General features: G+C 38.1%; 1 protein-coding gene across 3 annotated transcripts in view; it reads right to left on the reverse strand.

The window, feature by feature from the left end:
• Positions 1-6,032: 6,032 nt before the first annotated feature.
• Positions 6,033-25,472, reverse strand: part of Lnpep (leucyl and cystinyl aminopeptidase) — a 93,095-nt gene continuing 73,655 nt past the window's right edge. For all 3 annotated transcript variants that reach the window (XM_087180904.1, XM_087180907.1, XM_087180906.1), the window contains 5 exons: positions 19,593-19,777; positions 18,074-18,235; positions 16,329-16,469; positions 15,444-15,525; positions 6,033-14,875 (listed from right to left, as the gene is read on the reverse strand). In XM_087180904.1, the coding sequence (XP_087037030.1) occupies positions 14,744-14,875; positions 15,444-15,525; positions 16,329-16,469; positions 18,074-18,235; positions 19,593-19,777 (702 nt within the window). In that variant the 3' untranslated portion in view covers positions 6,033-14,743. The remainder of the gene's footprint in view (positions 14,876-15,443; positions 15,526-16,328; positions 16,470-18,073; positions 18,236-19,592; positions 19,778-25,472) is intronic.

The following is a 25,472-nucleotide window of genomic DNA, read 5'->3' on the forward strand; positions in this document are numbered from 1 at the left end:
CACCAATTCATAGGCACAGTTAATGTTTATTCCAGCCTTTATAGTTCTCAAACATGGCAGAGTTCATTAGTTCTTTCTGATATAAATGGAAACATGCTGTGGATTAACAAAGAAATAAACAGTAAGTACCACAGTGCTAAAAAATACATCTTTTTAAAGAAGCACTAGCTTTCATAAAAGGGATGAGACCCTAGTTCTTTTTCTGACATTTATTTTTGGCATGCCTTGGGCATATTATTTGACTTAGCTGGTCTTTATTCCCTCTTAGAAAATGGAGAGAAGGATGGAGAGTAGCATATTAAGCTAACTCCAAATCATTATGAAAGTAAAACAACTTCTAGGATTATGAATCCTCCATCCAGGATTATGAGAAAGCATTTTGGAGTAAGAACTATAATAGCAGCTTCCCTGGATGTAATACTCAGGCCCAGAGCATTCCACTCAGTGTTCTTCACAGTGGGCCCTATGAGATGGAATAGTCCAGCTTTACCGTGATAGTCTATCACCTGTGAGTTGGACTTGAATTTTTGTTTTAACTTTTAGGGTTCTCCCCACTAAGATGTAAAACCCAAATATCAAATCAAAAGTATGAACATTTTAGAAAAAGTGGGGAAATCTCAATCACAGTATTACCCATTTCTACCCACTGGTACCTTGCTATGATCTTGGAACTTCTCTCTCAGGACATTTTGGCCACATGCTTCCATTGAAAGTGACAGTTCAGAGCTGTGTGGCTCATGAAATCTCTCCCACAGCACTCACAGTTGTAAGATTTCAGAGCCCATATCCTTGTCCACCAAAGTTTTTGTTCCTGTTGATTAAAAAAATAGCATTGGTCCACTGCCATCCCAAGCTCCTAGGGCAGAGAAGGTGAGCCGGTCCCAGCACCCAGAAGGAAGCTCCCCTGCTGCCATCTCAAGCTCCTAGGGCAGAGAAGGTGAGCCGCGTGGGCACCAGAAGCACCCCCACCCCCACCATGGAAATGAGAAGACACATAAACAAGCCTCAAACAGCCTCTGATTGCCCGAGGAAATAATTTGGCCAACCAGACAGCTCGAAAAATGGCCCTAGAAGCTGATCTGACCCTGACCACTCAGCTCCCCGATCCAGGGGGCGCTGCCTTACCAGAAACTCCCCAGTATACCGAGGCAGACTTAAAGTGGATAAAACAACTGCCCATGGCCCAATGCCTCAAAAGATGGTGGAGATCGTCTGACTGTAGAGTCATCCTGCTTGAAGCACTGGGAGAACAAGTTCTCTCCAAAATGCACTGGGCCACCCACATGGGCACTCGAAAAATGCAAGACCTCCTGAAGTTGAGCGTATCGTTGCCACCTGCAAAGCCTGCCAATTGACAAATGCTACTCACAATAAAGCCAACCCAGGCAACAGATTGAGAGGAAACTGACCCGGCGTATACTGGGAATTGGACTTTACTGAGGTAAAACCTGGAAGGTATGGTTACAGGTACCTGATAGTTTTTGTAGACACTTTTTCAGGATGGACAGAGGCCTTTCCCACCAAACATGAGACGGCACAGATTGTGGCTAAAAAGTTACTAGAAGACATCTTGCCAAGGTATGGTTTCCCAGTAATGTTAGGGTCAGACAATGGACCCGCCTTCATTTCCAAGGTGAGTCAAGGTTTAGCACAGGTACTGGGGGCCATTGTGCTTACAGACCCCAGAGTTCAGGGCAGGTAGAAAAAATGAACAGAGCTCTAAAAGAGACCTTAACTAAATTAACCTTAGAGACTGGCGGTGACTGGGTGATTCTTCTTCCTTTTGCCCTCTATGGGGTACGCAATTCTCCCTATAAGATGGGACTAACTCCCTTTGAAATCATGTTTGGGGTGCTCCCTCCCATTAAAACTGTTGTCTTCCTTACAAAGCCTCCAGTGTGTTCACAAAGACATCTGGCCTAAATTAAAGGCCCTGTTCAAGTCCGGACCACCTCCCGAGCCCATCGCTACTGGGTCTTTGTCCGGAGACATCAACAGAAGGACCTTGAGCCTCGTTGAAAAGGATTCTATGTTACTGTCCTGACCACGCCCACCACTCTCAAGGTTGACGGGATTGCCTCGTGGGTACACTATACTCATGTCCGCCCCGCAGATCCACACACTGTTCTAGAGGATTACATCCCCTTATGGCAGGTGTCCAAAAACCGTGACAATCCTCTCAAGCTCAGACTGTGTCTTCGACGGTCATAATTATGAAAAGACTTTGTGCTGCCCTCCGTAAAAAGTGTTGTTTATCTCTTCTCTACTGGGCCCCTTGCTTAACCCTTGGAGAACGTGTTAGCTCTGTATAATTAATGGTGCTTAGGTCCCAGTAGATTTAACCCTCCGAGACCCATGATTGGGCCTCTAAAGTTACACGTGAAGGGGAGAATGTGAGACCTAAAACCACAAGCTGTACTTTGCCCACCTGCTTGTGATAAGTGTTCAGCCGTCCCCTGGCAACAGCTACCCCAATGTCCCAGGTGTAACCGTTTGCAGCTTGGGTGCGCAAGGCACAACCAATCAGGTTTAATTGCCAATCTAGAACCTTGCTGTAACTACTATAAAAACCCCTGCTGATTTGGAGTCAGGGCTCTCAATCTTGACCCGCTGCGGCAGTGACGGTTGGGAGTCCCTGCTCGAGCTTGAATAAACGACCCTCGTGTGTTTACATCGGAATCGGCTCCTTGGTGGTCTTTGGGGACCTCGAAATCTGGGCACAACAGAAAGTGTGGCCTAAAATTATACAGGAGAGAAACTTTATTTTTTTGGTACTGGGGATTGAACTCGGGACCTTGCACTTGCAAGGCAGGTGCCAGAACCACAGAGCTAAATTCCTGGCCCCAGGAGAGAAACTTTGAAGACTGTCGACCAACTTGAGTTATGTATGACCAGTCCTCAGGAACAAACTTAGCTCATAAGTCAAGGGTCCACTGTATAACTCATACTTTTTTATTTGTATATTTCTTTGTGATTATTGATACTGGACATTCAAATGGAATGTGGCACTTTGGAAATCAGATTCTCCCCTCCTGTGTTTTGTTGCTGTTGTTGCTACTGCTTGTTATAGTAATTTGTCTAGTGATTTCCATGAGCTGATTCTCTAGTCTGTGTATTTGTCATGTTTGGACACTGAAGTCTTTACTTGGTAGCACAGTGATCAGAGGTTTCCTTAAACACCTAGAACCAATGTCTCCCAGTCTTTCCCAAGAGGCTTCACATGCATGTTGGGCACGATTAATACTGTCTGCCAGTTGACAACTCTGTCTTAGTCCTGACTTTCTGCTTTCATAGACTATCAGTCAGTCACATGTGAGAGTCAAAGAGTTTCTCAGGTTTCTTCTGGACAATATGTATAGCCTCAGACATGCACATGGTCTCTTAGATTTCCAGGAATATATTGGTATTTTTAGAAGCTATTTTGGACATTCCATTCCTCAGCTTTTTTAAAGCTTCTCAGTTATTTGTCTCAAGCAATCATGATACTAAAATGCTCAGTAAACACTCCTTTTCCCACAGGCTTTAAACACTGAATTCAATGAGATAGCTCCTATCGAGTAGAATCTTCCAAGGAACTACCAGTTGGCCAAATATTGATTATTTTGTGGGGATGAGGTTCATTCTGCCCCCTGCATTATCAGAAACGCAGGCTATTTTTCAAGACTGCTGCTGAACTGAGTAACAGGTATGGCATTAAGTTAAAATGCCACAGAACTCATTTTCTTTTTTCCATTAAGTTTATTGGTACATTTTAGGTATACACTACAGTTACATTCATCATTGGGATCTTGTACCTTTACATGATGTATCTTGGTTCTGATTTTTCCCCCATTCCCCTGCCCTCCCTTCACCCCCTCCACCCTTCCCTATTTACAAAGACTTTGTTTCCATTTTTTTCATTTTCTCATTTTTTCTTCATTATCTTTCCCCTAAACCTCATACTTCCCCTACTCCTTTAGACCTTTTCTTCCTATTTCACATTATCAATTATACATTGATTAAACTTTTAGTTTCTCACATAAGAGAAACTATTCAGTATTTACATATGTGTCCTATTTCACTTAGAGTATGGCCTCAATGTGTATCCATTTAGTTATGAAGGTCTTTAGTTTCTCATTCTTTATGGCTGAGTAGTACTCCATTTTATTTAAAACCCCCACATCTTCATCTAGTCTGATGGGGAATTGGGCTGTTTCCAAGTTTTAGCTATCACAAATTGTGCTGCTATAAACATTGGTGAGCATATATCACTGTGGTGTGATTCTTTTAATTTGGGGAAGATACCCAGCAGGGGAAGAGCTGGGTCAAATGGGACCTCTAGTCCTAGTTCTTTGAGGTATCTCCATACTGACTTCCACAGTGGTTGCACTAGTCTGCACTCCCACCAGCAGTGGAGAAGGGTTCCCTTCTCCGAACACCCCCACCAGCATGTTATTGATTTAGTGAGCGCAGCCATTCTTTCTGGGGTGAGGGGGAATCGGTGTTGTTTTCATCTGCATCTGTAGAATGACCAACACACTGACTCCTCTTGATTCTCTTGTGCTGACTTGACCTCATCTCCAAATTTCCTTTTGATCTATAAGGACAACTTTGATAACTATTTTATTATGCAATTGTGTTTTTATGAGTGTGAAACTGAAAATTACTGTATGTGCAAATAAGGATCTTGAATTAAGCTTAGCCAACAATAGAATTCATAGTGGTCCCAATGTGCATTTACCTTCAACGAGACTTTGGCTAGTTGGCTGGATGTCATCCAAGCAAAAACAAAAAGTATAAAAGCACAAAGAATGGGAAACTTTTCACCAATTAATGGATGTGGAAGGTAGAGTGATAACTTAAAAGTCGTTTTTGCTCTCTGATAATAAAACATGCTTCTGCAGCATTTAAGTCAACTGTTAGTTTGCATACAAGTGTTAGTAAACACTGATGATTTTTGTGTGTGTTGGGAGAGGGGAAGCTTTATGTTGAGAGCTGAAGGAAAACAGAAAAGATATAACCAAACCAAATTCTTCTGTACCATGAGTTCTCAAAGTGATTTTGAAAAACAGGGAAACGTTTATTATTCTCCATCCAAAAGATCTACTGGAATCAAAGCATTCCTTAGACTTATAGTGGATTTTAGTTCAACTGTTTACTGTGGATATGTGAATAAAAAGTATAAAAAAATTTACCCAGAATTTTAAAATCAAAATCTTTGCAACTTCTAAGAGTATCTGCCTATACAAGAGTAATGCTCTTCATAAAACATTTTAAAAAGACATAGTATTAAAGATTCTGTAACCCCAGAAAGAGGACTTTGGGCATGGGAGTTAAGAGATTTAGTAAATTTGCCCCCAAATGTCCAACTTGAAATCCTAATAATTACTGTAAATAAGTACTGTTGCTAGCACCCATATCTGAAAGCCTAAAAAATTCTCAATTCCCCCTCAAAACTACTTAGGGGGACAGGACAAACCTCCTTTTATCGACCTGACCGGAAACATAACTATGGCAATGTCCCTTCAAAAATGGTGTGTACTCACACTCCCAACTCTACGTGAATCAAAGCAAGGAATGTTGTCTCATCTTCAGACTAATATAGTGTGTTCCTTGGCTTCAGCAGCACAAGCAGGTCTGTATCTCATACTGATTTAGTTGTGTATTATCACTGTACTTATTGCTACCTAGAGGACTGAGTGTTGGCGAGAATTGCTTCAGTCCAATTGTCCTGGATGTTACAACACTCGGCAGGGGAAAGGAGTTGCTAACAGCACGTAGTGGCTTCAAGCTGCAAATGGTATTAAAAGGGCAGGGTTGACATTAAACAGCCAATCATGTACAAGACAGCTGCCCACAGCAAAGAACTATCCAGCTCAAATGTCAACAGTATGAGCTTGAGAAACCTCAAGTTATGCGCAGTAAGTATACTGGGGGTACTGGTGAGATAGGAAGAGAATTAGGACAGACAATACAGAGCTTTCCTTTCATAATCTGAGAAGAAATACCACTTTATAGCTGTATTTTTTCAAATCTGAAGAGTGCACACAATGTTTGTATTTAAATACTTTTTATTTCACAAAAAAAGCAACAGTGTTTGCAGTTACACATGCCTTTCAATCAGTGCTGGTCATATGCAAAACAAGTTATTAGAAATATAAAGAAAAATAAGCCTTTCCCTTTACAAGTGAAACACCACAATTTGCATATACAATATTATATATACATATTTTCAAAATCTTCCACAAAAGACAGATTTTCATGATACAAATTTAGAATTCCATCCACAAGCTCAGACTGAAGGAATTAAAAGATCTCTATAGGTGTTTAAATACAAAAATGTAATACACTTACAGTTTTCCAAGTAATTACTTTCCAAAGTATTGAAGGAGACTATTTTTCACAGCAACATGAAACATTTGGCTTTAATCAAGGCAGGTGTGAGACTAAGGTTTGTCTCAACATGAGCTTGTTGGTTAATGCAAATACTCCAATTAAGCTGTAATTCTCACTGTATATACACATACACACAAATGTACTACTGTACTGATGGTTTATACAGTCTGACTTCTGGAGCAGTTCATTCCGCTAAGCCATGACCTTTACTTCCTTTGAAGTATTTCAAATTAAGAACTGTTCAAAAATAACACTAATGACTACCATGACTAATTCCAAAAATGTGCCCCTTTCTCTTATTTATGATCAAAGTTAAATGTGTCATGAAAACTTTTATTTTTTTCTACAGCAGCAGGTATAATTAACAGCAACATATAGGCTAATTTTTCAACACTAGAACCTGAGAGTTTTTTAAATAACATCTTGAAATTTTTCTAGGAGTCCTATCACTCGATGATAAATAATGATATGGCAAATCTTCAGCATGGAACAGCATCACTATATATGTGAAAACAGAACATATAACGCCAAAAGGAAGGAAGGAAGGCAGGCAGGCAGGCAGGCAGGCAGGAAGGCAGGCAGGCAGGAAGGCAGGCAGGCAGGCAGGCAGGAAGGCAGGCAGGCAGGAAGGCAGGCAGGCAGGAAGGCAGGCAGGCAGGAAAGCAGGCAGGCAGGAAGGCAGGAAGGCAGGAAGGCAGGAAGGCAGGAAGGCAGGAAGGCAGGAAGGCAGGAAGGCAGGAAGGCAGGAAGGCAGGAAGGCAGGAAGGCAGGCTTACACATGCATTCACTTTGATTTGCAGACAGACGTGTAATCATAACATTTAGCATGTGCTAGAGGAAGAGACAATGTGAAATATGATATAAGAATGTTGAAAGCAAGCATACAGGCCTAGATGCATGAAATGCACACAAAAACACAAGAGTAATGAGGCAGCACTGGTTTAAATTTTTGAGTGCAATTGAAGATGACATTTAACAGTGCAGGCACTGAAGATAAAAGGGAAAAAAGAGCAGAAATGGTTCAGCTAATGGAGAATGGAAGAGAGAGAAGCAGCCACACAAGAGTTCTTGGTAGGATAGGGCCAACATGCTCTGCCACATGTGGGTGCTGAAAGAGAGAAAGGCCTTGTACCAAAAATTTTGGATTAGTTTTTGGGTCCACGCTGTCACTCACCAGAGCAACGGTGATAACTCAAAAGGTTCATTCCAAGAAGAAAAGTAATTTCTACTGGGTACTCAAGAATATGCTACTATGGAACTGCACCAGAGTTCTGTAGATGAATCCAGATTCCAGGCCACAAAAAGAAGCTACTCTTCAGGGTCTTCAAATGAGTTGTAGGGAACGCTATTGCTGACTTATCAGTTTCAATGGCTTACTAGTTACTGAAAGATTAACCAGTAAGGAAGTTTAAGCACACTTTTACTCAATACTGCCCTCTGCCTTTATGATATTTACAAAAGTGGAGGCCCCTTTTCATCACCTCATTCAGCTTAACATAAGAACTGCTGGGCTTGATTAGCTTTCAGAGCTCAACCATATCCAAATGTCCTCTCCAGTATGACTCGCTGCATGCCTGTTGCCATTAGTTACACCACCACATTGACACATCTTCAAGCCAGATGGCTGGAATTTAGTGAGCCTATATTTTTGTTAGGTACATTTAGAGCCCTGCAAAGCATTAAGTATTAAGGGGAAATAATGAGGGGGAAAAAGAAACAAATTACAAATATAGATATAAATATAGATCTCCTAGGAAATAAAACCACCACAACTATACTAGCTATTGCTAAAAGAGAAAATATGTGGGAAAGGAAGAAGTGCTCTGTCATATCATGAAACTCAATTTTCATTAGGTCTCTACATAGCCATGCAAAGAAACAATACAAAATGAAACAAGGAAATGAAAATATATTTGCACTTATTCAGAATACCAAAAATATAAATCCTTCCAAAACAAACAAGTAAACAACAGACAACTATTCTACTATTGCCTACACAGGCAATCAGGGGAAGGGGAGAATGGGAGATTTGTCATACACTGATCCTCGATTTTCATTGGGTACCTCTACATCCATGCAAAGGACTGAGTACCCAATCAATAAGATAAAGATATTTACATACATTTTAAAAGGAGTATATGCCCTGTCTCTTTCCCCTAACCATTACCCACCCCAAGATCCCTCCCCACACAAAATAATCCCAAATTATAAAATGATTGCCCCTATAGGCAATGAGGGAAGGGGAGCAGAGGAGAGTTATCATACGTCTGGACCACCATATTTCATTATATATCTACAAGTCCCAGCAAAGGACTGAGCACTGCCAGAGATTACACAGAGAACCTAGAAAATATTTATATACATTAAAAGATATATATGTATACATCCACCCTGCATCCCAAAAAGAAACCAGACATCTATTCTATCATTGCCCTCCAGGCAATTAGGAATGGGGAGTATAGGAGATTTTTCATAGAGTCAATCTCAATGTTCATTAACTACCTAAATAGTCATGAAAGGACCAAATTCAAAAGGAAGTTAATGCCCAAAAAGGGCAAAAACATTTACACACAACTTTAGTTGAATATATATGTAATGAAATATAAATATTTTCTAACAAGGCTAGTCCCCATTACAAAAACCACAAAAACTAAAAACACAAACCCAGCCCTGCAGTAACCATACACTATACTTTATGAACCCAGTGGACAGGGCAAGAGAAAAAAGATGGCCCACACCTCTGGCTGTGAGCCTCTCATAACATTCGATACCTAAAAGTCCAAACAAAAACTTGGTTGGGAGTAAAAGAATGAAAAAAGTAACTAACTTTTATATACATTTTAAAAAAACACAAACCCCAGATCTCCCACCCCCATACTTGCCAAAGAAACTCAAACAACTACTTTACTAGTTAGTCATTGCCCAGGCAGGCAATAAGGGAAGGGGAAAAGTGGGATTCTTTTTTCATAGAATGAACCTTAATTTTCATTATGTCCTAAGTGCCCATAGAAAGGTCTAGGGACAAAATGAAGTGCCAGAAAAAAGGAGCAAACATATTTATATACAGATATAAAAGTACACACCCCATCCTTCTGAGTGGAGTTAAAAAAATCTATGCTACACTACAACTATTGCCCACAGAGGCAATAAGGAAAGGGGAAAAGAGGAGATTTTCATACATCCGGACCTCCATGTTTCAGTAGGTACCTCTATGTCCATGCAAAGGACTTGGTACATAATGAAATAACTAGTTAAAAAATAACTATACAAATTTTTTAAAAATGTACATATCCTTACTTTCATTAGCCCCCTCCCACCCCCAAATCTTAAAAAACCTCAAAGTATTTAAAAATTATTGCTCACACAGATCAAAAAGAAAAGGCAGACGAGGAGACTGCTACACATCCAGAACTCCACGGTTCGTTAGGAACCCACATGTCCAAGTGAAGGACTGGCACCCAATGAAATACCTAACAGAGCAGCAAAAACATATACATACATTTAAAAAAGCATATACCCCGATACCATAGAATCCCTGCAACTATGAACTACTCTACTAGACACTGCCCACACAGGCAGTATAGGGAAGAGGAAGAGGAGACTTGTCATAGAATGATCCTCAATTTTCTTCATATATCCATGTAAAGGACAGATATGAAGTGAAAAAAACCTATAAAAACATTTATATACATTTTAAAAGTATATACTCTTACTCTGAAACCACTTTTTTTACTGTGGCAAGAAACTTTAAAAAATCTTGAGCTACTCTAAAAGGTATTGCCCAAGCAGGCAATAAGGGAAAGGGAGAAGAGGAGACTGTTATACATCCGAACTCTGGTTCATGAGGTACCTTCCAGTCTGGGTACCCAAAGAATTAATGCAATATAGTACTAAGAACACATACGTACATATATACACACATTGAGTGCACTTTCCTGCTTGCCCCTTCTCTTCCCCAAACACCCTACACTCTTTACAACTCTATCGAGGACTCCACTGCCCAAAGGCAACAGAGGTGGGGAGGAGACAGGGGCCGCCACCCATCCAGACCTCCACATTCCGCTAGGCACTTTCACAGCCGTGAGAGGGACACAGCACAACAGGAATTAGGACAAAACGTAACAGCGAGTGTATTTATATATACTTATACATATTTATATACACCCCACTCTCTCCCACACCCCAAACAAAACTGATCTATTCGCTACTGCCTAAAGAGGCAATAAAGGAAAAGAGATGCGTCATACTCTGAACCTCAGTTTTCATCAAGCATCCATGCATCCATGCAAAGAAACGAGAAAATGAAACATTAAAAAGTGGCAGAACATTTATATACACGTGAAAAGACAGACAATCTGGTTCCTCAGACTAGATCAAAACAATAGCTACTGTGACTCCTTTGTTAGTTGTCCATGCAGGCGGGAAGAGGAGAAGCGAACAGGACAAGGCCATACCTGCAGACTGCCATGGTTTATATACATGCCCACAAGAGGGATGAATGAAGAGCAGAATGAAATAACACTCACAAAATAGCAGCAAAATCATTCCTACAACTTTTAAAATAAGCTGTCTTCCCAACACAATCGCCTCCTTCCCCAAAAAGGGAAACAAATACTGTAACTACTCTGTAGCCATTGCCTGTAACAGGTGACATGGAAAGGGGATCTTCATTGGACAGTATTTCACTTACTAGGATAAAATATATAAAATAATTATAAAAACATCTAAAACTAAGTACACACATTTAAAAAAATCCCCCCCACCAGGAAACAATAATAAAAAAAAATTACTCAACTGTTCTACTAGTATTGCCCATGTGAGCAACTAGGGAAGGGGAGGAGATTTATCATACTTTTGAACCTCCACTTTTCATTTGGTACTTGCCAATGCAGACAAGGAAGCACAAAATAAAAGAACCAAAATCCTGCAAAAATATACTCCTTAGTTAAAAAATATACAAATGGGAGGTGGAAGTTTTTAAAAAAGTGAGTCAATTCCAATAAAAACTTAAGTAACAAAGGCAACAGTGAGAAGAGGCGCACCTGATATACGACCCTAGTTCCTACATAGGCCTATGTAATAAAACCTAGCTCTAGTTTTGCAATTCAACCCAGGAACTGCTATCCTTGGTGACAACACATCTGAGATGCATTATACCTTTCCTACAGCGCCATGGCACGCATGGCCATTATGGAAATGTTCAGCGACCTGACTGTGGAGTATGGTTCCAGATGCTGTAAAGCTGCATACACTCTTTTAAGACCCAATTCAATAACAGGCTATCAATAATGTAACAAGCTGAGTACTTAATTTTAATTTCTTACTTCCCAATATGTATTCAGAAAGGATTCTATCTGGTAGCCAGTCACACTGAAGCAGCTTGATTTGCTCCCTACACCTGGGACTCTTCTGACAGCTCCTTTGTTCTTATAGTAGCTAAAGTCCCATAAAATGAAAACAGATATGTCAAAGAAAAATTAGAATAAAGTAGAATGCACGACAGAAAGTTTGTATACTGAAACAATGACAGCACAATTTCATTTGAAGAGACTTAAATAAAACAACAAGATTAAGGCACAAGCTTATAGTGGAAGCTGCCACTACTCACAGATTAATATATCTAATTGTTTTCATTTTAAAAGAACAAACTGGACTCCTCCAACTTAACCTTTCAAATCTCCAAAGCATAAATTTTCCTTCTGTAACTCTAGATTTCCAATTCAGTCCTTCTTAATAATCTATGATGTAACTTTTATATTATATTCATGTTGTAGACTATTTCTCTGCAATGAACAGAAAATTTATTCAAGTACTATATTCAAGTTCTCAACTGCAGCAGGAATCTGTGTGCTTATATAAAAAGCATACTGTGACTTCTGTGCTTCAATCTGAGTTCCCACAAACCTATGCACAAGATACAGTTTTGGAGAAAAAAATATAAAAACTACTAATACAGTTATTATAAGTTCTACCTTTTATTTAACTTTATATTCCTGACCTAAAAGTTAGTTCCAAGACATCCTGTATACATGGGTCAGGATAATATTAAACATGGAACTAACTGTGTGTGGAAAAAATTTAGGTCAGGGCTACTAAAACTAAAAATAATTGAGGGAAAGTTACAAATAAAATGGCAATTACCTATCCAGTATCACAGGAATGAACAGCCTTTGAGTATAAAGATAGCAATGGATCATGAGTTACCTTTTAGCTCATGTTTTCATAAAGCTTTACTTACAACACCCCATTACACACACACACACACACACACACACACACACACACACTCTCTCTCTCTCTCTCTCTCTCTCTCTTCCTCTCATACAGAAAAAAACTATATAATTTAAGACAAGATTTGCCATATGCAGAGTTAACATATTTTAGAGTAATGTAAAGATGGGTAGATAAAAATGAAGAATCGTAATTGATTTTGAGAAGTTAGCCAACTTTAAATTCTGTATTAAAGTGGAATTTAGTAATACAACATGGTTAAAAAAAGCAACAACACAAAAAACCCTCAAAAGCTTAGTATTTCTTACTCAGAAAATACAAAATCACACTAACTTTCAATATCTATTTAATTATCATTCATTTACCAAAGCATAAGAGGAATAAAGATCTTCTATCATCTCAGTTTCAATGTCTAAAGATGATTCTGTGATTCTCAAGATATATTTTCTACACAAAAACAGAGGAACAAATGTTTAGAAAAGACTATGCTGGGGAAAAACTCACTAGGATTAAAGCAGGCTTTTAGTTTGATAGCCTTTTAAATTTTGTTATATAAAAATATTTTCATAAAATAAAATAGAATTTTATACACAACCCCACATATTCTAACTTTACATCTGCTGAATAAAAAAAGTTGACCTTTTCCACTGTCTGACTCTGTGGAGTGTTTTAAGTGCTCATAAATGAGTAACTCCCATTTTTATGTACACACACACTGTTTCAAACAAAATATAAAGTTCTCAAGAGTTATTAGAAAGAAAATGTCTCTCCTAAGAAACAAAGAAACACAACACCCTAGATATAGGTCTGCATAGCTCAAAAAATTCAAGTACAGTATTTCTCCTTCAGAAGGAATAAAAATGCCATTTAATTTTGGATATTTTCTCTCATTTTTCCGTCTTTCTTTCTTTTGGCCACTCCATGTAATGCTAGTTTGGCCTCAATAAAAGAAAGAGTATGATTTTTTTTTTCAACCAAAGAAAAGTACATTTTTAATAGTGGAAAAATTCAGAGCCCACCATATTAAACGTGAATTCAACTTACTCCTATCCCACATTCTCCTTTGTTCCTTTAAGGTACTATGGTGAACTTCAAATAAAAATCTGTAATTTCTCGAAGGCCCTATTTTAAAATATGCTTCTAATATGCCACTGTATCATATAAAATGAAAATCCTCAGAAGGGTATGATTGGGAGCAAAAGTGTCTACAATCCATGAAGACAAAAGGCTGTGACAAAATATTCCAGCACTGACACAATGTTTACCACAAATACAGAAATACTTATCTATAACATAAAGTCAATCCAGGGCAGGAGTGATAACTGTGTAGACCTGGGGGATACTGGCATTTATGAAGAAAAAATTACAATTAACTCAGTCTGGAATAGTCTCCTGTGGTAATACTACACAAGATAAACCAGAAAGTGTTAAGCATTTACACAAGATAAACCAGAAAGTGTTAAGCATTTGCACAATTTAACTTTTTGGCCTGCTTATTTAGCTATTCAATACAACAAAAAATTTAAAAATTCTGTAGCACCTGGCTATTCTGCAGGAAAAAATAGAATTGTTACAGGTATTATTTAAATTTTTCTCAGAAAATAAAGAATTACTCAAAACCCCAAATGCAAGTAGATTTGCACACCTGAGATCAGTTCTCTACAGCTAGATGTTTCAATGTCTTCATTCCTGTACTCTTCGAGGCTAAATTTGTACCACATTCCAATAGCATCTACTAACAAGAAGCAAGAAACAGCTAACAAATCAGCAGCCTGCAAGGATGGTGGCTGTTGTGGTAGCCCTTTCCTTGTTTCACTGTGTGGGTAACTTCCAGATCCTGAGAAATAGAAGAGTTCCCAAACTAGTTTCCCCCATTGGTATATCCTCAAATTAGAAAAAATATTGATTTTGTAGATGACTGGCATACAGATGAATATAATGTAATAAATACACACTGCTTAAGGACATTTCAGAAAAGACAGATGAAAAACACAGTTGGGCCCTGAGCTAACAAGAACTCCTAAGAGTGCAAACAATCTGGAAGCCACCCCGGATTCACCTCAGTTTTTGCAAAAGCAGCAGAGCCCAAGTTCACAAGCTCTCTGAATGGGTGACAGAATGAGGTGCAGTTTGCATGCTATAGCCACCATGTCAGAGTTTTCAGGTTGTGCTCCATCCACTGGATATTCAACTGAATGATTTCCAAAGCCTCCTGGACACACCGAAGTCGAAAGGTTGCCTCTGACTGATTTTCAAAAAATGTCTGGACCTGTAAGTTCCACATAGAAGCATTTTAAAAGGAGAAAGGAACTGTAAACTCAAGTAACTCTGTTCATCCTTCTAAAATAAGCTTTAACTTACGATGGCCATTTTGACATATTGAAAGCAGTAAAAATTACTTTAACATCCACGATACCTATTTGGACTTCTCAATCAAGCATGGGTAACATCTGAAGTGATTTTAAAAATACATTTTCCTTACCTTCACAAGGAGAAATTTTTCTAACTTAAAATAGAACAGTAATGTTCAAGAAACAATAAATCAGTAGACTCTGAATAGGCCTGGTACTATAAATTTAGTCTTTGAATTTTATTATTACTTAAATTACTAGTATCGGGGAGACAAGGAAATAGTGCTGGGAGTGCAATCAGGGTTCTTCCGCCTTGCCACATACCCAGCCTTTGAAAAGTAATCTCAATACAGAATCCTTAGTACTGATGAAGGCAGCCAGAGAGAAGAGACAGGAATTATGATGAGAAGCCACCATCTCATTTAAACTGAAAAGCCTAAGGGGAAAGAATTATCTAGTTATCTACAAGCATTTTATATCACCGACCTCAGAAAAATGTGCCTTTGTTGAAAACAGGTGAGTTGATCCAGCAACAATATTTTGTATGGTATAGGACCCAAGATGGAACCTGAGAAAACACAATATAAGGAAGAAAAAATGAAGCAGCTGCTGGTCAGCAAAGCAGTTTCTGAATGCAAAGCAAATACTTTAATGCCAAAGGCAAGGTGGAGTCCTACTCCTGGTAACTACGGCCCGGGCTGTCACGGTTATCCACATACACTACACCAGTGATGGTGAATCTTTCAGAGCTTTCAATAATAACAAATAGCGGGCTGTGCCATGTGTGCCATAGGTTCACCACCGCTGCACTACACCTACTGTTAGGATGGAAAGATGGGCAGACAGGGGTGCTGGTGGTGTTGTTTGGGATAGACATACAGATTTTTAATGCATTTGATCTTCTCAAAGACCACATCATCCACAAATATCATATGTGCTTTAAAAGATAGAAAGGGAAAGAAACCTATGTGCTGTCCAGCTCTAAATGATGTGAGGTGTGAGTTCTAAATGATGCCTGGCAATGAAGAGCCATTTTCAGCATGTGTAACGAAACAGCTGTTCCGATGTCTGTGGCCACGTGGTGCTGAGTGGTCTGGCGTTGGGCGGGCAAGGCTGGCCTGGATTAGCACTTTAATGGAACACCACTGGTAAGTGACCTAGGCTTTGGAATTATGTTTATAAATGTAAAAAAAATTCTGGGTGCTTCAGTTATGTTGAAAAAAAAGGCATTTTTTTCTTTCTGAGCAAATACATCACTTCTGTGAACCAACACAACACTGGGGGCTTTTTCCAAATGTGCAGCACCGGAACACTGCTGTGCACTGCTTTTCCAAATTCAGAACACTAAAAGTCATTCTCTCAGAAACTTACTTCTGTACAAGTTTATCCCAGTTTTCTTTGACAAAATCCCACGCCAACAAGTGTCCAGAAAAACCTCGGCCCACTGTCCTAATGATAAATGACAACTTCTGTGTTCGGATGGTATCTCCCTCAAGGCTACTTTTCATTAACCTGAAAAGCAAACAGATTTAGCCTCCAAAATAATTATTCATGAAGAAGCGATGACTGAAATTAGTACTGGCTTAGTTTAAGAGTGATCTATTGGTTGCAAACTTGTCATTTTATTCATTTATTTTTTTAAGTGAAGGAAGAACTCAACAAGATAGGCATTTACATATACAGTCACATAATAATAGTTTCTGACATAGTAAGGACATTCAGGAAACAAACTCTGGTAGAATTTATTACAATTCTGGAGATTTGTGAGTTTTTTCCTGGTAGAAACCACATTTGAATAGGGAAGTACATAACTACTCTTAAAAGACTGGGCTATTTAAATGGTTAGACAATGAAGATACATTTCAGAATAGATTTTTAGTAATAGTATTTATTGATACTGTGTGCTAAATAATGCTGTTAAGTTTTAGAAACAACAGACCCTGAAGTAAGCATTTATTACCTATCTCCATTTTATAAAAGTTGAAGAAACTTAAGGTTGTGTAATTGTCTCACAGTTCACAGCCAATAAATACTGAAGTCTGGCACCTGAATGTATGCAGTTGTTATCTACTATACTATACTATCCACTTATACTGGGGAAAATGCACATCTCAAAAACAATGTGCTAACATTTTTAGGGAGGAAAAAAATCAAATGCCTGAGAAGATGTGATGAGAGAGCTATACTTTAAAATACTGTGCAGAAATAAAAATAAATGAAGTAGGCTTTATGAAGTGACTTGGAAAATCTCAAAGACTGATCATCCACTAGAAATAATGCTATAAAACACTGGTATAGGATAAATCTATGCATGCATGCATGTATGTACATGCAGACTAATATCCTTTACTCAAAATGCTTGTGTCTATTTGCGTAGATCAGAGGCTGGCCTCTGCTGTAAAGAAAATGCCTATTTAAAGTGTATCACTGAGAAAGTGGGTCGGGGAAGGTGCTGAGAATGTCTCCGGGACACAATTAGCATTTACCTGAGCAAAATTACATAGAAGCAGCAATAAGCCCCAGGTGCCTCCCTTTATTCTTCGTGGGGTGAATTTCAACCCCAGTCCGCTAAGCTCCAGACACCTTCATTTTCCTCTTGGCTATCTAGAGCTCCTCTACCCTGCCACTTTCTGATGAGGTCCTCATTACTGCCCTTCTTTCACTCATGTAAAAATCCTATGTCCAGGCTGTTATCAGCTGGACATTAAAATGGGAAAGTATGACAAATTCATACGAAGGTAAAACATGCAAGCTTCTTCATATTAATCTTTTCTGAACTATCTGCATTTTCAAAGTGACAACTGGAACAGAGCAATACTTTGGTCCAAAAGAATGAAGTACTAACTGTGGAGTTGAACATAACATGTGAAGAAGATAAAGACATTTTTGAGTGGGAGTAGGGGGAGACTGTGATTCCAAAGCGTATTCTGCCCATCTGTAAAGGTTAAATCCCTAAAATGACGCCCAGCATATGCAGGCTCCTTGTCACACTAAGTTAGGTCTAGCTTATGACAAAACAGGAGGAAAACGGAGATCTCAAATAAAAAGTGCTCCCACCCTAGGAGCAAAGTGCTTTATCTTTTGGTTTCTATACATATCCTTGTGTGGTTGCATACCAGTAAAGTCTCCGTGTATCCGCTGAACTGGCAAGAGCTTCAAGTATTTTGTTTTTCTCGGCTTCAGAGCTTACAGAAACATACTTGCTTAAGAGGAATAACCAGCCTGTATCAGTTTTTGCGCCAACTTTGAACACAGGTGTCATAACATCAGTAGGCAGGCTAGAAAAGAGATGGGAAAACATGAGAACAAGAAAAATTGTGAATACAAAGGCAAGGAGCTGATGGGTGGTGGTGTTTTGGGAGTCAGGATAGGTGATAATTATAAAAGTCTTAATTACTCAGGAGTCAAAAAAAGTGAATTCAATGACTGTAACTTTTCTTTTATGCACTGAACTATCACAAAGAACCAGGCAGGCAGCTGGGTTTGCTGACACATGCTTGTAATCTCAGCACTGGGAATGCCAGGGGGACTATGAGTTTGAGGCCTGCCTGGAGCTACATAGTAAGTGCTAAAGCAAATGTAAGCTACACAGTGAGATCCTGTCTAAACATACAACAACAACAAACAAAACAAAAAACAGGCAGGCAATTTGCTGTATACTAGGGAAGGGAAAGAGAATGAGATATTGTCCATGCTCCCAGGAACTCACGGGTTACCACCAAATACAGGGCAAGAACAAATATACAGAGTACAATACAATGTGGTAAGTTCCATGGTATGAATACAGCAGGAAATGTGTGGGGCATGAGGTGAGCAGAGTCTACTGTCTTCATTCAGATTTTAGGGAAAATCTTCAAATTTTCCATCTGACATTTAAATCTTCACTCCATAATGTGCAGAATGTATGCATACTTGAGCAGTTTGCCGTACTAAGTCTGGAAGCTAATGGCCACTTCAAGCACCTCTTGTAATAGTAGAGGCCAAAGGTAACTTGTATTAATCTCATGATGTCTCCATAAATTTAATATTAAAATACTTATACAAGTTTTTCTTTTCCTGATGTATACATTTTACATTTTTTTGGTTCTTTCCCCCCATGTATCCCCCCCTAAAAGAATTGAAAGTAGGGTCTCCAAAAGACAAAAAGATACTGTATAGTTTCATGGAGTATTTAGCATACTCAAATTCAGAGAACAGAAAGTAGAATATTCTTACCAGGAGCTATGGGGATGAGGGACTGTGAAGTTGTTTAATGGGTACAGAATTGCAGTTTGCAAGAGAAAAACAGTTCTGGACACTGGTGCATTCAACATGATATACTTAGCACTACTGTACACTAAACAATGGTTATGATGGTAAATTTTATGTGTATTTGACCAGTTTTTTTTTTGGTACCGGGGATCGAACTTGAGACCTTGTGCTTGTGAAGCAGGCAGCGGAACCACTGCACTAAATCCCTAGCCTGACCACAATTATTTTTAAAGTCTTGTTTGGTAACACAGATACACAGATTGCATCTATATTAACATTCAGTTTTGTTACATTCATGGTCCAGGATGAGCAGGTCCTGGTTTCAGCACATGATGTGAGATGAACAGGAAGAAGGGAACTGATTTGAGCAGATGCATAATTCACCTTTGAGTTCCGTTAGATGCCATCCACTCATCAAACAGCTTCATGGCAGCAGTGCTGCAGTTCTCCAGGTTGTGGGTGCAAGCAAATTCCAGCAAGACTGTGCGAAGTTCTCGCGTGGATGGTGTGCCCTCATCAGTCCAAGTTTGTTGTTGGATTTGGTTTTGAAGCAACTTATGTACCCTGGCCTACAGAGACAAATCGATTATAATATGCTAATGGTAATTTGGACAACTGGAAAAATCTGGACAAGTATATCTCTTTTCCTAAGGAAAAAAAGGCATAAGTATTATTCATTAAATATCAACTGACCCATGAAAACCATATATAGCTGGAATAAGACCATTCAACAGAAAAAGGCTATACATAAGGTTAGTTATAGCCACCTAAGGCTTTCAAGGATACAACTCAGAAAGCATTAACAGAGCAGAGAAATATTATGCTATATATACTAGAAATTATTTTCCTGTCAAAAAGTATTACCTATAACCTCTGCTGGAAGGAAGGTGGAATTTTCTGATCCTATGACTTTAGAATCCATAAACTCATTAAGCAAAAGGAAAAATATACTTCTTTACTGATGGCTGATGTTTAAAAGTTTCTGAAATAAAACTATATTAATATATCAACTAGTTTGATGTTGCAAATTAATCTAACCAAATTAGGAAAAAAAAAATGAGGGCTGCAGGATATAATAGTTGATCATAGTCCATTTCTCCCAACTTTTTAATGTAACATTTTTAAACCTATAAAAAATGCAATAATAGTGAATATCCACATGCTGTTCATCTAGATTTATAAGTTTTTGCATCCTTTCATTTACTTTGTTTCTGTATATAACACTATACCTACATACTTTCTAGTCTTAGCTGAAACATACAAGCCAGTTATCTTAATTTATAAATACTTTTTAGTTTGCAACTACCAGAAATAAGAACATCCTCCTACATAATTAAAATAACATCATACTTAAGAAAATAGATAATTATTCAGTAATATCATCTACTGCCTTAGCCCATTGCTATAGCTACTTCTGAATAGGATGTAACTGCAAAAAGTATACTTGTATTAAGGAATCAGAAATCAATGTTTTAATCTCTCTCCATTGTCAACACCTGAGATCAATCTTATTTGGGGCGTTTTAAACTGTTTAGGCCTTGTTATCAGCAGATCTTCTCTGAATAACCTGTGAACCAGTCTCTTGAGCTGAACAGAAGAATGGAAAAAAAGAGTCTGTGCAAGAAGGACTCAAAGTTTGTGATAATATGTCAACCTGCTTCTGTTGGTTTCTGAAGCAATGCAGCAGAGAACAAGCACCTTGAAGAACACATGAGTGGTAAAGCTTGCGACTTACTGGGAGGACATGAGGTGGAAAAATACTTGCCCTGCTGATTGATAATGCGAGGAACACAAAAGCAATTTAGCAGACCCCACTAGATACACCTGAGTGTGAGTACATGCTGTCTTCAACTGGCTGACCTTTCAAAAGCATGGTCATACAAACTGTCCCAAATGATGAAAGAATAAAAGAAACTTCAAAGCTACTCATAACTTCAAGTAGAAACAAAGAATATAAGGAGGGAAAAGTTACATCTTTAAAATTTTATATTTCTAAAAACTCAGTGGAGAACCAAGATAAGGCTCATTGAGAGTTTACAAAAACACAAGGGAGCTAGTGGGAAAAAAAATAGCACTTTAAAGTACTAGAAGCAAAAAACCCTGATTCTTGATGATGCTATGGCTAATTCCTTATATGACACCGTTATACCGCTGGAATTTCAGGGTGCAATTCTGCTAGTTTCTATATAAAATCATTAAAAGAAATTCCCCAAACAGCTGGTTTTAAATAATTTCAAATTTTAATAAAAATTTTATTGAAAAAATAAATGTTTTTTTGGAAAAATTGTGCTGTTACATAATATAATCATTTTAATATGTAATTTAAGTTATATTTTTAATGTTAACATTGATGAAGAATGGCAGCTAGTCCTAAAAATTATCTTTCCCTTTCAGAAATAAAATGTAATCTGTTTTTCTATAGTTTCCAAGTTAATTTTTAAAATTTAATCTCATTAAACAATAGAATCTAACTTTATGATTTAATAAATAAAAACAGCAAATATGGAGAGAGAACAGATGAACAGATTATATAAGCTACAAACACTGAATATGCCATAAAATGCAACAATAACACAAAATGGTTTTAAAAATAAACAGACAAGAAAAAATGTTGGGACTTGTGTTATATATTACATTTTGATTTACTGCTTTAATTTTACACTGATACACCCAGGGAGTTCTTTCCTGGGTCAACTGAGTTTCTTTAAAGTGATATGCCAGTTTTTATTGCAAAAGGTTTATCTCACCAATGCCTCACATGCACGAGAGTGACAGATTTGTAAGTGATAAAACGGGAATAGGGCTAGATCAGACATTAACATCAGCTGTGAACAATTTAACACAGTTCAAATGTGCCCCCACACCCATTCACCACAACACCATGGCATACATCACAAAATGCACCATACATCATGTGCAGTCACATAACAAAATTAGCAATAAATGTACACAATGCTCTGGGTACCATATCATGAAATTTGATTATCTTAAACACTAATACTCAGAAAATGTCTGCCATCTCAATTCCAAATCATAGTGTCAGGTTTTATAGTGTATTTGGATACTACCAGAATGCCCTAAAAGTAGAATAAGAACTTTAAAGAAATAGCTTCTCCCTCTTGATGAACTGAAGCCAATTTGGCTTTTAGCTAGCAATATGAAGATTGACAGCAGTGAACGAGCCCTTGATTTTAGAAACACACATTAAGCCTCTCTCTCTTGGCCTTAATTCATCAGTCCCCTAGATCCCATCCTGCAGTGTGTAGTACATTAGGAGCATACTGCTCCTAATAAAACATGCCTGGCCAGAAAACTGGAAATCATCCAGGATGAAGGTATGGGAGGAAGAAGAGTTACTTGAGTGCCAAGAGAACTCAATTCTTTGAACTGAGTTTAACATCTGTGTTTTCAGCATAGACTAGTTTGAGGTGTGTATCTGAGACTAAGATCTAAACAGAGTTAATGGGGGGGGGATGGCTTCTGGCATGAAATTAAACTAGCTGCTGAACTTGTGAGTAGGCAGACACTGTGCCTTCACTTAGGGTACTTTCAAACACAACACCATCCAATAGCAGGAAAAAAGAATGGTGTGTACTAACCTTATTTACTGCTACCTGTACTGGGTTGATAAAGCCCCCTCCATACATGTTTACCTAGAATCTGCAAATATAATCTTATTGAGGAAATATCTTTGTAGATATAATCAAGTTAAAATGAGATCTGGGTTACACAAGGCTCCAATCTAATGACTGGTATGCTCAGAAGAACTGAGAAATTTGAGACCCAGAAGCACAGGGAGAATGTCTTGTTGACAGAGGAAGGTCTGGAGTGATGTATCTATAAGCCAGGGGATGCAAAAGATTGTTGGCAACCTCCTGAAGCTAAGAGAGAGGCAAGGAATAGATTTCACTTTAGAAGATACAAACTATCCTGCCAACACCTTGATTTTGGCCTTCTAACCTCCGCAACTGCCACAGAATAGACTTCTGTTATATTTTTTTTTTTTGGGGGGGTGGTACCAGGGATCGAACTCGGGTCCTTTAGCTTGCGCAGCAGGCGGCGAAACCACTAAGCTAAATCCCCAGCCCAACTTCTGTTATATTTAAACATGGAATTTGGTAATAGTTTATTATAGAGGCTCTAGTAAACTAATATACTACCTCAATTGGTATTAATTTGATATGACATTAATGGCCTCCAAAGACATTCTATAATTAACCCACGTGTGAATGCACACGCGCACACACACCCCCACACCAAATATACTGGTGCTGGATTAACTAGCTACCCATGCTGAAAATAATGAATCTTGATGTCTACCATACATCATATTAAAAAGTCAATTTCAGATCCATCACAGGTCTAAATGTAAAACGTAAAATAAATTTTCAGAAGTAAATACAGAATATTTTAGTGAAGGCAAAGATTTCATACATTAAAGTACATTAAAATTAAGAATTTCTATTGATCAAAAATATCATTAAAAGAGTGAAAAGATATTTGCAAATATATATGACCAACAAAAGATTCCTATCTAGGATATATAAGAACTCTTCTACATCAATAAGACAAAGGCAGGCAGTTTACTAGAAGAATAAAAGACTAAGGCAATTGATAAAGAGACACCCTAATACTCAATAAACAATAAAATGGTCAATAAAGATTAAAAAACTAATCCTCATTAGCCAGCAGAGAAATGCGTATTTGTTGCCAAAACTGATACAGCCTCCAAATGACTAAAAGGAAAAAATGTTTTTTGTCTTTTTGGGGGTGTACTGGTGATTGAACTTGGGATCTTTCACTTACCAGGCAGGTGGCAGAACCACTGAGCTAAATCTCCGGCCCAGGATAAATGTTTTATTATGAGTAGTAAGCAATGGCAAGGATATAGAGCACCTAGACTTTGTAGACACTGATAATGGGAATGTAAATTGGTACAACTATAAAAACTATTTGATAGTACAGTACTATGCACGTTATAAAGTAACAACTTCATTTCCAAATTATACTGTACAAATATTCATATAGATATTCATAAACAAGAATATTTATAATGGTGTTACTATAGCTCCAAAACACAAAAAAATCCATAAGCCCCACCAGAAGCAGCTGAACTGGTTAACAAATGGCCAATCTCCTTACATACCAGCAACAGAAAGTCTATGCTGGAGTCTAAGTTTGCCTTAAAGAGACTAGCAAATACTCTGCATATTTGTTTTTGCTAACGCACACAAAATACTATAAAAAATATTGTTAGTAACATTTTAAATATAAAAAAATCTCACAAGCTGACAACTTCATTTTCAAGTAAATAACTAGATGGGTGTTTGTCCTTTAAAACCTTAAATACATGGTCTACAAAGCTTTTCAAACTGCTTTAATGTAAAATCTCAGCTTTAAAAAGAAAAAAATGGTAACAAGAAGGAAAGCTTTAATTTTTTTAACCAAAAGGTATCCTGGAAAGATGCCATTGATAGAATACAAATTACAATAATTTAAAATATGACAACATATCATAGAGAGTAGGCTTTGCAGTGAAACTAATCTGGGTTTGAATCTCAGTTTTATAATTTACTAGCTAAGTGACTTTGGGGGAAGTGACTTAGTATCTTCATTTATCTAATGGGGGTAGAAATGTCTATATTGGCAATGTGAAGGATTAAATGAAGTAATCTACACTAAACACTAAGCAAGAGTGTGTAGAATATACTAAGCACTCAGATGCATTTGTTTCTAGTATATTTCACTCGACATTTACTGAAGGTCACTGTGAGTCAGGTCATGTTCCAAGTACTGGTTTCTCCCAGGGCTGCTGGTTGAAAGCCTTATGAAACAGAAAATAGTAAAAATCTTAACATTAGAAGCAGGCTCAGAAGTCATCCTACTTAAGCATGAGTAGGGATGGGGTTCCTCCTTTGGAGTCAAATCAGAAGCTTGTGTGCCTGTGTGTGTGGGGGTGCTCTTGCCCCTTGCCCTGCGTTCTCTCTCCTCTGAAAATGACAAAGAACTCATCACAGAAGACTTGTAGTAGGTCAGCAATAAAGGCAGAAAAGAGGTTGTTTTAAAAATGATTTAATCCAATCCCTTTCTTTACCAATGAAGATACCAAAACCCTAAAAGACTTACTCTAATTCCTGATCCAATATTTTCTTCCTTTTCCTAAAATCTGCCTTCTGCCTGAGTTCCTGGAAAACCTGATTTTAAAAGCAAGCCTGGCTGCCATAATATGCTGATTGAGAGAACTAGGTAAAAAGAATTTATCAT

This window comes from Heterocephalus glaber, unplaced genomic scaffold (genome assembly GCF_053883595.1).
Source record: "Heterocephalus glaber isolate CG9 unplaced genomic scaffold, H.glaber_assembly_v1.0 deba00001465, whole genome shotgun sequence".
Classification (NCBI taxonomy): domain Eukaryota; kingdom Metazoa; phylum Chordata; class Mammalia; order Rodentia; family Bathyergidae; genus Heterocephalus; species Heterocephalus glaber.